The sequence below is a fragment of the Myxine glutinosa genome, chromosome 3 (assembly GCF_964187855.1).
Source record: "Myxine glutinosa chromosome 3, kmMyxGlut1.1, whole genome shotgun sequence".
NCBI classification, from domain to species: Eukaryota; Metazoa; Chordata; class Myxini; order Myxiniformes; family Myxinidae; genus Myxine; species Myxine glutinosa.
Window position 1 is genome coordinate 125,357,764 of NC_136263.1, and position 16,783 is coordinate 125,374,546.

Below are 16,783 nucleotides of genomic sequence, written 5' to 3' on the forward strand. Positions count from 1 at the left end.
CTTTGCTGATCACTCGCCTCCAAGATGTCCATTCTGGGTTTGAATCTCGACCCAGCTATAAACCGTCATCCTGGTGTTTCACAGGTAGTGTGATTCATCAATGTCTGCGCCATCCCTCGGATGGACGATAAACTAATGTCCCATCCCATAAACTACCATGAATTGGTGGCCATTAAAGATCTCCCAATGTCCCTTGCGAAGAGTAGGCGAGCTATCGCCGAAATTCCTGCCCTAACCAGCAGAGGGCACTGCATCGGTGGCACAGCCGCACCCTCAGCCAATGATGCTACCCCACAGCATTGTGCTGGGTATGAAGGAAAAATACTTTGCTGATGGGTTTCATCAAAAGACAGCAATGTCCCACTTCACAAACATATTGCATGTGTGTCTGTGAGTCTCAAAGATGATGTAAAATGAAGTGAAACACTCGGAAAAAGGATTTTTTTATAACGCGTAGTTGTTGTTGTTGTTGTTGTTGCTGCTGCTGTCGTTGTTGGTGTTTGCTTGCTGATCCTTCCATGTCCGTCACGCTTTATTCTAAAGGGTTCCTGCCATAGAATAATAACAATGTTACCATATTTTGAACCGCTACGTTAAGCTCCAAATCCAACGACTTCCTCTTCCTTCCCAGAAAAAAACCAGGCTTTTAAAACAGACATCCTTTTCAACAAATGTACATGATTTTTTGGTTCCAAGGAAATCAATCATTAGCTTTCAAAACAAGTTATCCTCTTTCCAACGATACCATTTTTATTACTCAACGACCGCAGAAACCCTTTAAAATAAATCAAGATGGAGGGACGGGGACGGACTCTGCTCCTTTTAGTAATCAATGTTGGTCGAGCTGCAATGGCGAGTCACTCAACTGCACGTTTATGGCTGCAGTGTTTGGAAATTGTTGGTCAGCTCCGCTGGTTTATCAAAGCAGAACGGGCAGGGAACTTGAGTCTTCATCGACAGTCATTCCAAGAAATGCTGCTATATTTTACTGCTCAGGGCATAACTTGTATATCAAATCAGTGCTTACCTCCATTAAACGGGTCCGCTTTGGACACAGCATCCCAGATGTTAATGCTTTCTTCAACACAGGGAACCATGTTATTCGGACAGTGATCACAACTGGGCTGGGCTGTCATCAGATTTAGTAATTACCTCCACCATTGTATGTGGGCGGAGGTTATGTTTTCACCACTGTCTGTCTGTTTGTGAACAGGATATCTCAAAAAGTTGTCGACGGATTCGGACGACATTTGATGGAGATGTTGCGTATGGGACAAGGACTAAATGATTCGATTTTTGTGAAGATCCGGATCTGGATACTATAATTTTAAAGTAATTCTTCACTATTGAGTGATAGGGCCAAAACGATATATAGCATATTTCAAAAAGTCTGGTTTTGTCTGCAAGGATCTGTTTTTGCACCTTTTTTATGCAAAGCGGTAATGTTTCCTGATTTCCAAGCAGATGGCAGATGACCTTGAGCAAAAGAGAGGGTAAAGAGAACAGAGAGAGGGTGAGATAGAGCGGCAGAGCAGGATTTTAGGACCCGTGGGCTGATGCCGTCTGGTCCAGTTGCAGGATCAGAGTCGAGGTTTGACATCGACTTCTCCACCTTGTCAGGAGAGAAGGACACAGAGTCCAGGAGCAGTTGGTTTCGACTGGGAAAGGTGGGAACAGAGAGAGATGGGTTTGGGACACAAGATTTTGAGGCAAACACAGAGTTGAGGCATTCAGCTTTGTCACGTGCGGTGTCAACTGTGTAGCCATTTGAGGTAAGGGAGGGGATGGAGGGGGAACAAACACCAGAAACAGATTTGACCAGACGCCACCAGGATTTGGAGGAAGGAGACAGGTTTGAGAGTTCAGTCTTGAGAGTAGAGAGCTCGTGATTCCTGATTCTCCTGAGGGTAGACACACACTTGTTCCGAGCTTGGTGGAAGGAACTGAGATTACCTTCAGTTGGATTAGCCTTCCAAGAGGCAAAGGCAAGTTGTTTCAGGCAACTGCCTCACCACAAGAATCCTCTCCTCAGTGAAAGACACATGAAAGCCCACTTGGAGTTTGCAAAAAAGCACCTCAAGGACTCTCAGACTGTGAGAAACAAGATTCTGTGGTCTGATGAAACCAAGATTGAACTGTTTGGCTTCCGTCTGGCCACTCTGAAACACAACACAGAAACAACACAGAAACAGAAACTTATCTACCTTGTTGGGAGAGGACACAGCTTAGGAACAGCTGGGTACGACTGGGTAAGGTGGGTACAAAAAGTGATGCGTTTAGGACACAATATTTCAAAGCAAACACAGAGTTTAGGCATTCAGCTTTTTCACGTGCGGAGTCAGCTGTGTAGTCATTTGAGTTAAGGGAGGGGATGGAGGGGGAACAAACATCAGAAACAGATTTGACCAGATGCCACCAGCACCAGACGGAAGCCAAACAGTTCAATCATGGTTTCATCAGACCACAGAATCTTGTTTCTCACAGTCTGAGAGTCCTTTAGGTGCTGTTTAGCTGCGACGAACAGCTCTATGAGAGGACCGTGTTGTTGTTCTTGTTGTTTGGGTGCCTTTTTGAATAGCGCATGCGCATACACTCGGGCGTGCGTTGGTATGAGCAAAGAACATCGCGGACTAAAATCGCGATTTGTTTGAAGAAACCAGAATAAATTTAGCAACAAAGACAACATGAATGTTTTCATATCAATCTCGTTTCACAGAACTTGACACAAATTAGGTGTAATTTTTGAATAGCGCATGTGCATACACTCGGACTTCCCCTACCGACCAAGCCCGTTTCAAATGATCCCTCTGCCACCCAGAATTAACATTAAAAAATAACATTAATGAATTAACATTAACATTAACAGAAACAAGTGAATCCTCTTGGATTGCGCTGAGGCTCGGGCATGGAATTTCTAGGAGGAAGTATAATTTGTATGCAATGAAAGTACATGTAATATGGGATCGAGTAAGATCGAGTAAGCTTCACCAGTGCGCGTGCGCGAATTTACGTCACGTCGGCAGCGAGAAGGCGTTCCCCAACACGAACCAATCAGGAACTGCCACGCCCACTTATATGATCTCAGAATTCCTGTGACAGGAATTAGCGTTACACTGGCTGGAAGTCAATCGCTAAAGGCGCTTCCTCAGCGCCATTCACCAGTGCGCGTGCGCGAATTTACGTCACGTCGGCAGCGAGAAGGCGTTCCTCAACACGAACCAATCAGGAACTGCCACGCCCACTTATATGATCTCAGAATTCCTGTGACAGGAATTAGCGTTACACTGGCTGGAAGTCAATCGCTAAAGGCGCTTCCTCAGCGCCAATAACATTCACGTCCATACATAATATGTAATCAGTTGATGAAGCATGTTGCGTCGCAAAACAAATGAAAAGACCAGAACTGAAAGACTAAAAGACGCTAGTGCATGCGTATAATTTAATGACTGGTCGAATTTGGTAGCGCATATTGCAACGGATATCCTCATGATTCTACAGGTCGCAACTGGTGACCACACTGTGATCATTTTTCTCTTGTTTGCAAACTCGAAGCGGGCTTTCATGTGTCTTTCACTGAGGAGAGGCTTCCGTCTGGCCACTCTGCCATAAAGCCCAGATCGGTGGAGTGTTGCAGTGATGGTTGTCCTTCTGGAAGTTTCTCCCATCTCCACACAGGATCTCTGGAGCTCAGCCAGAGTGACCATCGGGTTCTTGGTCACCTCTTACCAAGGCCCTTCTCCCCTGATTGCTCAGTTTGGCCGGGCGGCCAGCTATAGGAAGAGTCCTGGTTGTTCCAAACTTCTTCCATTTAAGAATTATGGAGGCCACTGTGCTCTTGGGAACCTTCAATGCAGCAGAGATTTTTTGTAGGCTTCCCCAGATCTGTGCCTCGACACAATCCTGTCTCTGAGCTCTGCAGGCAGTTCCTTCGACCTCATGGCTTGGTTTTTGCTCTGATATGCATTGTCAGCTGTGAGACCTTATATAGACAGGTGTGTGCCTTTCCAAATCATGTCCAATCAATAGAATTTACCACAGGTGGACTCCAATCAAGGTGTAGAAACATTTCAAAGATGATCAAGAGAAATGTGAGGCACCTGAGCTAAATTTCAAGTGTCATAGCAAAGGGTATGAATACTTATGTAAATGTGATATTTCAGTTTTTTCTTCTTAATAAATTTGCAAAACTTTCTAAAATCCTGTTTTCTCTGTCATTATGGCGTATTGAGTGTAGATTGATGAGGGAAAAAATGAATTTAAACGATTTCAGCAGAAGGCTGCAACATAACAAAATGTGAAAAAAGTGAAGGGGTCTGAATACTTTCTGAATGCACTGTATATGTATATGCATATATGTATATACATGTATGTATATACATGTATGTATATACATATATGTAAATACATATATATACACAAAGAATTAAGTTAAGCACCCCCCCGTTTTTGTACAACCTCGCACATTACAAGTTTGTTGTCGTCAAAACAGTGTAATATACCCATGATATTGCTATATTTTCTGGAGAAGTGATATTATGGTCACATAAAAACATAACAATCATGCCGTTTTCAATATTTTATTCTGAATAATTTAAGGTGAAATTTTTTGGGAATTTTAGGCATATTTTCACCTCAATTTAAGTATGGAGCTATAGGTCCATCACGGACAGTGTGGATGACGTTTATGTTTTCTAACGTACAGTCATTGTTCTGAGAAGACCTCTAGCGATCTTTGCGTCAATAACGTGTGTAGGACCCACGTGATCGGATCACTGACTCAACCCTACGTCTCATAGACCCTGTAAGCCGTCGTATGCGTTGCTGTGGCAGGTTGTTCCATTCCCGATGTAATGCACGTTCCAATTCATCCAGATTGGCTATTGGAGGGACCATCTTCGCAATTTGTCGTCCCAACATGTCCCGAACGTGCATTACATCGGGAATGGAACAACCTGCCACAGCAACGCATACGACGGCTTACAGGGTCTATGAGACGTAGGGTTGAGTCAGTGATCCGATCACGTGGGTCCTACACACGTTATTGACGCAAAGATCGCTAGAGGTCTTCTCAGAACAATGACTGTACGTTAGAAAACATAAACGTCATCCACACTGTCCGTGATGGACCTATAGCTCCATACTTAAATTGAGGTGAAAATATGCCTAAAATTCCCAAAAAATTTCACCTTAAATTATTCAGAATAAAATATTGAAAACGGCATGATTGTTATGTTTTTATGTGACCATAATATCACTTCTCCAGAAAATATAGCAATAACATGGGTATATTACACTGTTTTGACGACAACAAACTTGTAATGTGCGAGGTTGTAAAAAAACGGGGGGGGGTGCTTAACTTAATTATTTGTGTATATATATATATATATATATGTATGATGAGCAGGGCAGAGACAGTGTGTCAGCGTGGCAGGCGATACTTGTTTCTAACAGGTTGTGCAGGAATTGCTGGAGTGAGAATCAATCTGTGCTTTGCTTCGTAGTCAAGTTAGGGGGTTCAATCTGTGTTTATTAGTGGCTTAGATTGGTCACAAATAAAGAATTTGTAGTATGTTGTGTTGATGAGAGAAAAATAAGCCCTCGTCGGGACAGCATGGTGTTGAAGTCGTGGGGACGGCATGGTGTTGAAGTCGTGGGGACGGCATGTTGTTGAAGTCATAGGGACGGCATGGTGTTGAAGTCGTGGGGACGGCATGGTGTTGAAGTGATGGGGACGGCATGGTGTTGAAGTCATAGGGACGGCATGGTGTTGAAGTCATAGGGACGGCATGGTGTTGAAGTCGTGGGGACGGCATGGTGTTGAAGTGATGGGGACGGCATGGTGTTGAAGTCATAGGGACGGCATGGTGTTGAAGTCATAGGGACGGCATGGTGTTGAAGTCGTGGGGACGGCATGGTGTTGAAGTCATAGGGACGGCATGGTGTTGAAGTCGTGGGGACGGCATGGTGTTGAAGTCGTGGGGACGGAATGGTGTTGAAGTCATAGGGACGGCATGGTGTTGAAGTCGTGGGGACGGCATGGTGTTGAAGTCGTGGGGACGGCATGGTGTTGAAGTCGTGGGGACGGCATGGTGTTGAAGTCGTGGGGACGGCATGGTTTTGAAGTGATGGGGACGGCATGGTGTTGAAGTCATAGGGACGGCATGGTGTTGAAGTCATAGGGACGGCATGGTGTTGAAGTCATAGGGACGGCATGGTGTTGAAGTGATGGGGACGGCATGGTGTTGAAGTCGTGGGGACGGCATGGTGTTGAAGTCGTGGGGACGGCATGGTGTTGAAGTCATGGGGACGGCATGGTGTTGAAGTGATGGGGACGGCATGGTGTTGAAGTCGTGGGGACGGCATGGTGTTGAAGTGATGGGGACGGCATGGTGTTGAAGTGATGGTGACGGCATGGTGTTGAAGTCGTGGGGACGGCATGGGGTTGAAGTCGTGGGGACGGCATGGTTTTGAAGTGATGGGGACGGCATGGTGTTGAAGTCATAGGGACGGCATGGTGTTGAAGTCATAGGGACGGCATGGTGTTGAAGTCATAGGGACGGCATGGTGTTGAAGTGATGGGGACGGCATGGTGTTGAAGTCGTGGGGACGGCATGGTGTTGAAGTCGTGGGGACGGCATGGTGTTGAAGTCATGGGGACGGCATGGTGTTGAAGTGATGGGGACGGCATGGTGTTGAAGTCGTGGGGACGGCATGGTGTTGAAGTGATGGGGACGGCATGGTGTTGAAGTGATGGTGACGGCATGGTGTTGAAGTCGTGGGGACGGCATGGGGTTGAAGTCGTGGGGACAGCATGGTGTTGAAGTCATGGCGACGGCATGGTGTTGAAGTCGTGGGGACGGCATGGTGTTGAAGTCGTGGCGACGGCATGGTGTTGAAGTCATGGAGACTCACTCCGATGGAGGAGCAGTCCTATTGTATGACCATGTATTCTGGCCCTTCGGGGTCAGGATGCATGTGTTTTGATTGACCATGTGCTTCAGCCTTTGGGTTGAGGTGCATGTGTCTGCTAATGGGACAGTCTTGATAGACGGTGTGGCTTGGCCGTGGGGTCAAGGTGCACGTCCAAGGCTGTTTAAATGTTTGATTTTTTTACCTTTTTTATTATAAAAAGGCAGGCTTCATTAGGCGCATAATGAGGGTGAAATCTAGATCGACATCTCTGCCTATGTCTCTTTGTGACCATAGAGCTTTAATCTCAGTCTGCAAAGACTTGAGTACCACACGGCCGACTCCTCGTTTGGAGGTGATGTGTTGGTATAATTTATGTACATGACGTCAGTGTCAATCTAGATCTGATGGTCACAATCTAGGTCATAAGGTTAGTGTGCTTCTTTAGTTAAATATATATATATTTCAGGCCCTATTAGTAGTGAGTACCAGGACGCAAGTGCCACACCAGCCATTGCTGTATGCATCTTGACCAACAGGAATGTTTGGCAGACATTAACCCATCTGTGGTGCACAAAACAGTTCTGGGAGCAGCCAGGAACAATTTAAATTAATAAACGCTCTTCTGGCTAAACAGTAGCATAGTTTTCCTGCTTGAGTATTTGAGACGCAAACAAAAAATGGACGCCTGTGAATCAAAGCACATTTACTTTTAGCAAAGACATAAATCGTTTCTTAAAGTTGACAAAACTGTATACATTGTGCAAATAAATTTGTGAAAGAACATGAGTGATCTTATTCATTTAAAAGTAAATCTAACCTGTGGTCTGTCGGGTTTATTTTAACAATGTGTGCATCACTCCTACTATACAGAACAGGCCTCAATTTGTTCCACGGAAAGTCCCTAAACCCAGCAACCGACCAACAAATCCAAATGCACGTGCTGATGGTCATTTAAATTCAATGTGTTCAAAAGGCAGATGTGCTAACAGAAGCACTAGACCAAACAGGTCTCTGAGGTTCAATTCACCCGCTTTTAAAGGCCTGTACACACCGACTTTACAGCACGAGCAGAGGCATGCTGCTGGCCACATCACCCCCTGGTGTAACGACATAAATATCATGCAGCGAAGCCACATATTTCGTTCAGACTGCATCATCAGCATATATGTAAATATAACTGTGAAGGATATTGTTGTAACTGCACCTCTGCACCGGGCCCTCAAAACAACTATATGCAATGCAGATTTTCATACCTTCAAAAGGAATGCCTTGATAAATTTTCAAAAACAAAACTGTTCATAGATTAAATGTACAGCAGGTACACACAAGAGGGCGACAAATGGCTGTGATGGAAAGGACAAAGAATGTTAACTCAATTGTATGGAGGCCTGGACATGCTTTCAATGATCGTGGAGAAAGTGAGTTGTCCACAGTCAATGATAGTAATTCTGGTGGAGAAGTAGAGTTGGAGGACTGAGGAGGATATTTGCGTGGCTTTCTTGCTGAATGCAGACATTAAACCAACATTCTCCGCCATCTATTGATCCTATATGCAGGTAGTGTGCGAAGTGTGCGAACCCCTACCCTCTCGCAAATTTCCATGTGCCCTCCATGCCCTTTCCCTCTCTTGCCCTTACTCTATCTCTCCACACCTCCTTTCTCCTCGGGTCGCACCGCTTCACCAAAAGAGAGAGAGAGGAATGACCAGAATAATTACAACCAGGTAGCTTCCCATCTAGCATTCTCAAAGTGAATGTTGGAGCTGATCTCGTCGCTGGCTGCCAAAAGCTCAGCTATGGCAGATGTGGTCCCCTAATTCTCGTATGGAACGATGGCTTCCTCAATGCATGCAAACATGTTGCCCTTGAGGGAATCTGTTCATCCATACACTCATGCAAGAAGTTGATGTCACGAAGGACAGCTACCTGCCAGTCTCTTTAGAAAACTGTCTTCACCATTTAACTGATGATTCCACATAGTATGGAACAATCCATCCATCAGAATAAAATGGTTAGAGTTAACGGTCGTGAAGGATCACATGGCACTGATCATTTCAGGTTTTACCCTTCATTGGAGGAAGCTATTTAGCTCTGAGGAAAGGTAAAGCACGACACATCAGCACCTTGTTACCCTTTACGGCAGATAACTATGCATTTTATTCTTTTTTTTATTTATTTTCTTGTGTCGGCAATACAGACTGCTAGGTTCTGCGCTGGGATTAGAAACTCCATTTAGATACTGCTTTGCCATCATGTAAATCCTCCCCCCAAGCCCTCTCCCTCCCACAGATCTCCCGATGTCCCTGCTCTCCATCTTGTTCTCACGCCCCCTTTATCATATGTTTTATGTGTCAGTTTGTCTTTTTGTGATCAATGTTAGCTCTTACACGAGCCTCGACCTTGTATACAAAAAAGAAAAATCCATATTCTTCATCACTTTTCATCTTGTCACGGTTTATAAGGTCTTCATCTGCAATACATTTGATTACACTTCACCACTGTAGGTTGTAGTTCTACGAAGGATCATTGACATTTTCCACAAGCTTCAAGATAATGGTTGACTTCTCCAAGATTGGCAGCCATGGTGGCCTCTCTTGCCTTTGCCCTGATCTTGTAACCGCTATCCTCACAACCATTTGTCCTACCCCACCCTCTGTCTCCAAAATGAGCTTTACCATGTCGTACACTTATATGCAGGGATACATTCATCATTTCCCTCATTAGGTCAATAATTCCTTCCTCATTGCAATTCTGTACCCCACGATTATCTTATTTGTGTAATTGCCTTCCTGAGAAGTCCTTCCATGCCTCTTCCATTCAATACGCTGTGGTCCATTGCCACCCCCAATTTGTCCCCCATTCTCACCCAATAAGTCTTCTACTCTCATCGAGACTGTCAACTTTCTCGGCCCGGATTTCATCTACTTCTTAGTCTGCACTCTTTACCTCCGCCATATGCGATGGACGAGGTTATGTTTTCACCCCTGTCTGTTTGTTTGTCTGCTTGTTTGTGTGCAGAATATCTCAAAAAGTTGTGGACGGATTTGGTAGGGAGGTTGAGTATGCGACAAGGACCAATTGATTAGATTTTGGTAAAGATTTGGATAAGGATCTGGATATGAGAATTTTAAAAGAGATTCTTCATCATTAAGTGATCGGGCTAAAACCAATATATAGCACAATATGTAAAAAAGATTATGAACGGATTTGGAGAAACTTGGTTGGACAGGTTGGGTGTGTGACAAGGACAAGTTGATTTGATTTTAGTAATGAAACAGAATCCGGATTGGGATACGAGAATTTTTTTCAAATCCCAGTGGTTCGTCACCATTGAGTGACAGGGCCAAAAACGATACACAGCATGATCTTTCAAAACGTTGTGGATGACTTATTACAAAACTTCATGGATGAATTGTGTATGCGACAAGAACAAGCCGACTGAAAGGAGGGGCAGGGGAACGGAAGGGGATTGGAGGAGGATCAATTTACCCGTGCGAAGAGAGCTTTAACCTCAGCAATGCTCCAAAAAAGGCAATTGTAATACCCTCTGCTACCATCCCCATGTGGCACATTTACACACTTACATAGGGAATCTATTCACTCCCTTCCCCCTCCGGCACCCACACCCCCACGTGAGGCTGTGGCCACATAACCTATGTTACAAAGTTGTACAAACCCCCCCCCCCCCCCCCACACCACACACACACACACACAGTTGTATTTGTACCCCGAGTTTGGAACTTAAAATATTATGTGACTGTGCATAGAACACATAAAAACAAAGAGAGAGAGAGAGATTTTTTCCTTTCATAGGTATGCATGCATACCGGTATATACTCGTGTGTGTGTATATATATATATATATACATACATACACACACAGTATATCAATCAGGCTTTATCCACGTTTATTTACACATCGTAACCCACAACTTTCAAGTGAAAATCAAGTTCTACAAATTTCAGAAAATTTTATTTAGAATACAGAAATATAATATCTTGGTTGGATAAGTGTCCACCCCCCTGAGTTAATACCTACTGGAAGCATCTTTGATAGCAATTACAGCTGTGAGTCTGTTGGGATAGGTCTATATCAACTTTGCACACCTTGATTGGGCAATATTTGCCCATTCTGCTGCACAAAACTGTTCAGGTTGTCATGCTGAAAGGTGAACCCCCCCCCCCCCCCCCCAATTTCAGCTTTCTTGCAGAGGGCAGCAGGTTTTCCTCTTGGATTTTTCAGTATTTTGTTCTATCCATTTTTTCTTCTATCTTGACAAGTGCTCCAGTCCCTGCTGATGAGAACCATCCCCATAACATGATGCTGCCACCATCATGCTTCACAGTAGGGATGGTGTTCTTTGGGTGATGTGCTGTGTTGGGTTTGCACCAAACGTAACGTTTTGCATTTAGGCCAAAAATGTCCATCTTGATTTCGTCAGAGCACAAAACTTTTTGCCATATGGATTCAGAATCTACAGAGTGTTCTTTGTTGCAATACATCAAATGGGACTAAATGCGGGTTTTTTTGAGTAATGGCTTCCTTCTTGCTACCCTACATCCCTCCTTCTGCACTGTCATCTTAATTCACACTTCCATAAGACAGGGTGTTTTTTCAAGTTGCAAAATGCGTCAAATTCAACTTTATTCCCATTTGTCATAATTTAATAATTGTAATAATAAATCTTTATTGTCCCATGTTCAGGGAAATTATTCTTTGGTGACAACGTAAGTTGATCATCATTAACAGATAAAACACAAAGGGAATAAGAAAACAATATAAAAAGATATAAAATATAAAATATAAAATATAAAATATGGAAGATTGACTAAACAGCAAAATGTCTAGGAATTTGAATTTAGCATTTAACATAGCTGAGGCCAAGAGATTTAAGAGACTGAACCACTTCTGGTGGCTGACCATGGAAATAGACAGGCGAGTTTTGTTTGTCTATCCTTCAAGAGCAACAGAGTGAACTTGGAGATTTTGCAGCATTGAAGGACTTGGTCCATTTATCAGACCAGCATCTCATTTCCAGATCAGCAGAGAGTGATGCAACTGCTGTCCGCCGGCACCTGTGTATTTTTTGTTTAGTCCACGGTTAAATCATTGCACTGTTGTATTAAAGCATGGAGACCTGCTTGAATATTACTTTATATAGAGGTGTGTGTGTGTGTGTGTGTGTGTGTGTGTGTGTGTGTGTGTGTGTGTGTGTGTGTGTGTCCTTGGTTGGTATATCCACATGTTGGTTTCAGAAGGTGGAATGGAGCCCTCCTAGGTCTCAAAGTATCTACCTCCGTGTATGCGTGCATGTGAGTGTGTACATGTACGTCTGTACATATGTGTGAACCTACATGTGCGTGCATGCATAATGTTGCTGGCCGTCACCTCCACATGCCGGCCCCAGAAGGTAGAACGGAGCATGCCCCCCCCCCTCCCCCTCCTCCCAAAGCATCCATCTCCATGGGTGTATGTGTGTGTGTGCATGTGGTGTGTGTACATGTGTGTGCATGCAAGTCGCTGTTGTTGTATACTATCTCCACAAGTCAGTTGGTTTCAGGGGATGGAATGGAAATCTACCAGGTCTCACAGTATCCACCTCCGTTGTGTGTGTATGTGTGTGTGTATGTGTGTGTGTATGTGTGTGTGTATGTGTGTGTGTATGTGTGTGTATGTGTGTGTATGTGTGTGTATGTGTGTGTGTATGTGTGTGTATGTGTGTGTGTGTGTGTGTGTATGTGTGTATGTGTGTATGTGTGTGTGTGTATGTGTGTGTGTATGTGTGTGTGTATGTGTGTGTGTGTGCGTGTGTGCTTGTGTGTGTGTGTGTGTATATGTTAAAACCATTATTGTGTGTGTGTGTATCCACCATTATTGTGCATGTTATAATTAAGATGGCCCCAAAGAGAAATTGATGATGTTGATTTTGTTGGATTTGCCGCTTAATTGGATTACAATATGCAATAATGTAAAGTGAAGAGGTTTGTTCATTCATGATCATTTGAAAAATTCTCAATTTTACAAATATACATCTTGTTCACTATCTAATGCTCAGCCTTCAGTTGTGAACTCCAAACCTCCATAAAATTACTTAGTTATGCACAGAACACTACAACATTGTATCCTTTTAGTGCAAAAAGTAAATCACTGCTGTGTTTTACCAAACGAAGTCAAAGGATACAATGTTTCAAGGTGAGTACATCCTTTCTTGTTTTTGCTCACATTAATTGCATTGACATCATCCGTCGGGTAAAGGCAGAGAAAAATTGGGGCGGAAATAACAGTCGCACAGCAGGGATCGTGAATATGAAATAATTACACTGCAGGGATCGGAAGTTGTACTTTCATCACAAGTAATGGACATGTCAACGCTGGAGCAGTTCCGCTAGTACGCGAATTGCCAAACGAGATGGATGATCTGGTGGAGAAGGGTCAGAGGTGAGGAAGTTAAAGTGACAGCTTTTTGTGGTTCTTCTGCAGAACTTTGCAAAGGGCTTGAGAGTGAATATTACAGAAGGATGTGCTTGGATATGACACGAGACCGTGGGCTGTCAGAATGTTTGAGCATTGTTGGGAAAGAACATGTGTTAACGAGCCGTGCTGAGTGCATGGAAACAAAATGCCACACTTTGTGCAATGATAAAGAGGTAAGGGAAAGGAAGAAAGGAACAAGGGGTTTGGCAAGTTAATGAAATGACATGAGAGTTTCCATGTCTTAAACAATAATTAGCTGAAAAGTTCTAATTTATAAAGCACTAGACGGAGTAATTTATTAGGGCTGGGGGAGGCAGGAGAGGGAGGGGTGAGGAAGGGAGTGGGGTTTAGTGGAAGGGGGTTCATCACCTTTTCGTTGAATATATGCTGGTGAATGTGCCGTTCATCACGTTTCTGAGTTAAGTGTGATGCCGATCAGGAAGAAGAAGAGGAAGCCTAACTACCAACTTCGTACACTTCCGGAATTGTTTGATTTATTTGTGTTCAAATGTCTGGTGATTGTTTTGTATTTATTTATGCGAATGTGTACTTGTATATAACTGTTATTCATTAAAAAAAGGCTGAGGCACTATCGAGCGATTTTTTTTTAATCCAAAAAAACGAACGTTATTATTTCAGAATTTTTTTTTTTTTGTGCCTGAAACACCCCCAGACACTCACTGATGGACCTCTGAAAGTTTGACCAAGACCCGTTCAGCCATCTCTGAGAAAAATTGCAACAATTTGTCATGCTCTCTGTAGCAGTACAGGGAACATGCATACCTGGGGTCTGGTTAGCTTTTGCGCACAGAGGTCAAGGTTCATAGAAAAGCTTAATAAGAGAATTAGAAATATTGAAAAGTAGAAAATGAGGTGAATGTTTTTGTGATGTCACCATAAATATGAATTCAGCGAATGCAACTGACCAGTTCAAGACCACTGCGACGTAATCGACGGCATGACTTGAGATATGTGCGGATGCGCTTGCGTGCTCGCTCCTGAAACTCAGGAAATTGCCGGGCACACGATGCCAGGATAGCCTGCACCTTCTCTTTGGGTTGCTTTGAGATTGGCACACTGCGGTCCAGATTTTCATCGACAAAGAGTCGTACGAACATCTGGGGGAGGGCAAACAAACAAACAAAAAAAGCACGTATTAGAAAGGGAGATATATACATATATATATATATATATATATACACAACAACAACATGCATTTTAAGGCCATTTTCCCTGCAAGAGCGGGGGTTAGCCTTGCGGTCCCCATGACAATCTTCTCCAAATTGTCATGGTTCTATTTTTGAGGCAATGTTTATATGGCCGGATGCCCTTCCTGACGCCAACCCTTTGAGTCGCCTCTTACGACATGCAGGGATACGGTGTACCTATTCTAAACTGGGGTACACACCGGTATATATATATATATATATATATATATATATATATATATATATATATATATATATATATATATATATATATTGTTGCGGAGATGAGGACTGTATATTTTTTGATTGTGTGCTGTACTATTATTATTATTGTTTATTCTGCGCCCCCTACCTCCGGAGCTGTGTAAAGGTGAAAGGGCATCCCATAATTAGTCCACAAGCATACACATCAGCCAAATAATAGAATACCCCTGTTGATAGTTATCTCTTATTCTGTGTTTTAGAGTAAGGCTGTGTCTCCCATTAATTAAAGTACTCCATTGCACCAGTGAAAGAGAATAGATCCCCTTTCCTTCCCATCCCCAAAATCTCCATTCCCTTTTACATCCCCTCTCGTGATTGCCAAGCCTCGATTGCCCATATTACATCCCCTCTCGTCATTGCCGGGCCTCGATTGCCGAATTACCTCCCCTCCAATAACCGCCATTGAACCTGTGCTCTCGTCGGAGAAGAAAGGCGTGCCCGCCCGTCGTCATCAAGGGCGGAGCCAGAGGGTCGCGCGACCAACCAGGGCCGAGGTGAGCACCCCGATGGGCGTGTCCAAAAGGCCGGCGGCTTAATCGCCGGAGGCGTTATAAAGGCGCGCACGCAGGAAGCAAGGGAGTTGGTCACAAAGAGTTGGTCACAAAGAGTTGGTCACAAAAAGGTTGGTCACAAAGAGTTGGTCGTCAAGAGAGAGTCGTGAAGAGTCAGGCAGTGGAGTCGGTGGTCAGTTGGTTGCGGTGAGGAGTCGGTGGTGGCGGTCAGTGGTTGCGTTGGTTGCGGTGAGGAGTCGAGGAGGGAGGAGATCAGAAGACAGGAAGGCCTTGAGTTAGACTAAGCAAGAGAGGAAGTTGTTGGACTGGGTGGGACTAAGAAAGAGAGAGAAAGAGTCCTGAAGCTTGTGAGGGAAGGAGAGAGAACCCGTCACACCAACCCCCCAAGCTCCGCGTTGGCTCCACCAAGCTCCGCGTTGGCTCCACCAAGCGTTCACCTCCACCAAAGCTCCACCAAGCTCCGCGTTGGCTCCACCAAGCGTTCAGCTCCAGCCATCCACCTCCTGCCATTCCCCGCGTGAGTCTGCCTTTTGTTTGTTCTGTCCTGGGTTAATTAAGACTGTAGGTAAGCTAGTATTTTCCCTGTGTCACCTGCGTCTTATGTGCTTGTAAATAAACGTGACTGCTTTCTTTTTGCTTGTGTGTAAATAGTCAATAAATTTAGTAGTATTTCCAAACCTTTCTTTGCCTTCGTTTTCCTCTTTGCATTGCGTCGTTTTCGTCTTTTCCCTCATTGACTAGCTGCGGTGCGATCCGGCCAACGTTTGGGTGGAATCGGGTGAGTCGGGGATCCTGTTAGGTCGCGGTTAAATACACCACCGCTCGGTCATCATAACATCTAAACCGCGATCGGTAACAATTGGTGTCTGGGAGTGAGATTCGGGGCCCGAACCAAATTTTTAAAACATCTAGAAAAAATTTGGTCAAAATTTGGAGCGGCCGAAATTTGTTTTGTTTTATAAAACCCGAATTTTGAAATCGCGCCATGGCTGGTCAAGGCGATCGAATGCCGGTGGGTGAGCTAGAAGAGGGGTTAGGAGTAACCCAGGATCAAATGGAGGGGAGCAATGAGGAGGCGGTTGAGGGGGTATCAGGCGCACATAATGGCGCCCTCGCGCACGAGGTTACGGGCGCGCAAAATGGCGCCTCACACATGGCCACGACGCCCGCGACCGTAGCAGCGCCGCTGGTGGATTCGAACCTTTTTTTCCTGCAAATGAGGGCCCTTATGGGACAAATGGGAGACCAAATTGGAGGTTTGAAAAACAGTATAGAGGCTCGGAGTGAGCGAATTGAAGCAACAATAAACGGAATGAGGGCCGATAGGAAGGAAAGGGAGCAGAGGGACAGAGACCGCAAGTTGGGCGAAGGGGTCCCAGGGGTGCACGAGGAGGTAAAGCGGGTCGAAAAGCG

The 16,783-nt window shown here is 44.4% G+C and overlaps 1 protein-coding gene across 2 annotated transcripts in view; it reads right to left on the minus strand.

Annotated features, from left to right (window-relative positions):
- The window catches only part of NOL4 (nucleolar protein 4), a 604,446-nt gene that overhangs the window by 63,489 nt on the left and 524,174 nt on the right, over positions 1-16,783 (minus strand). For both annotated transcript variants that reach the window (XM_078774531.1, XM_068110142.2), the window contains exon 8: positions 14,313-14,504. In XM_078774531.1, coding sequence (XP_078630657.1) covers positions 14,313-14,504 — 192 coding nt within the window. The remainder of the gene's footprint in view (positions 1-14,312; positions 14,505-16,783) is intronic.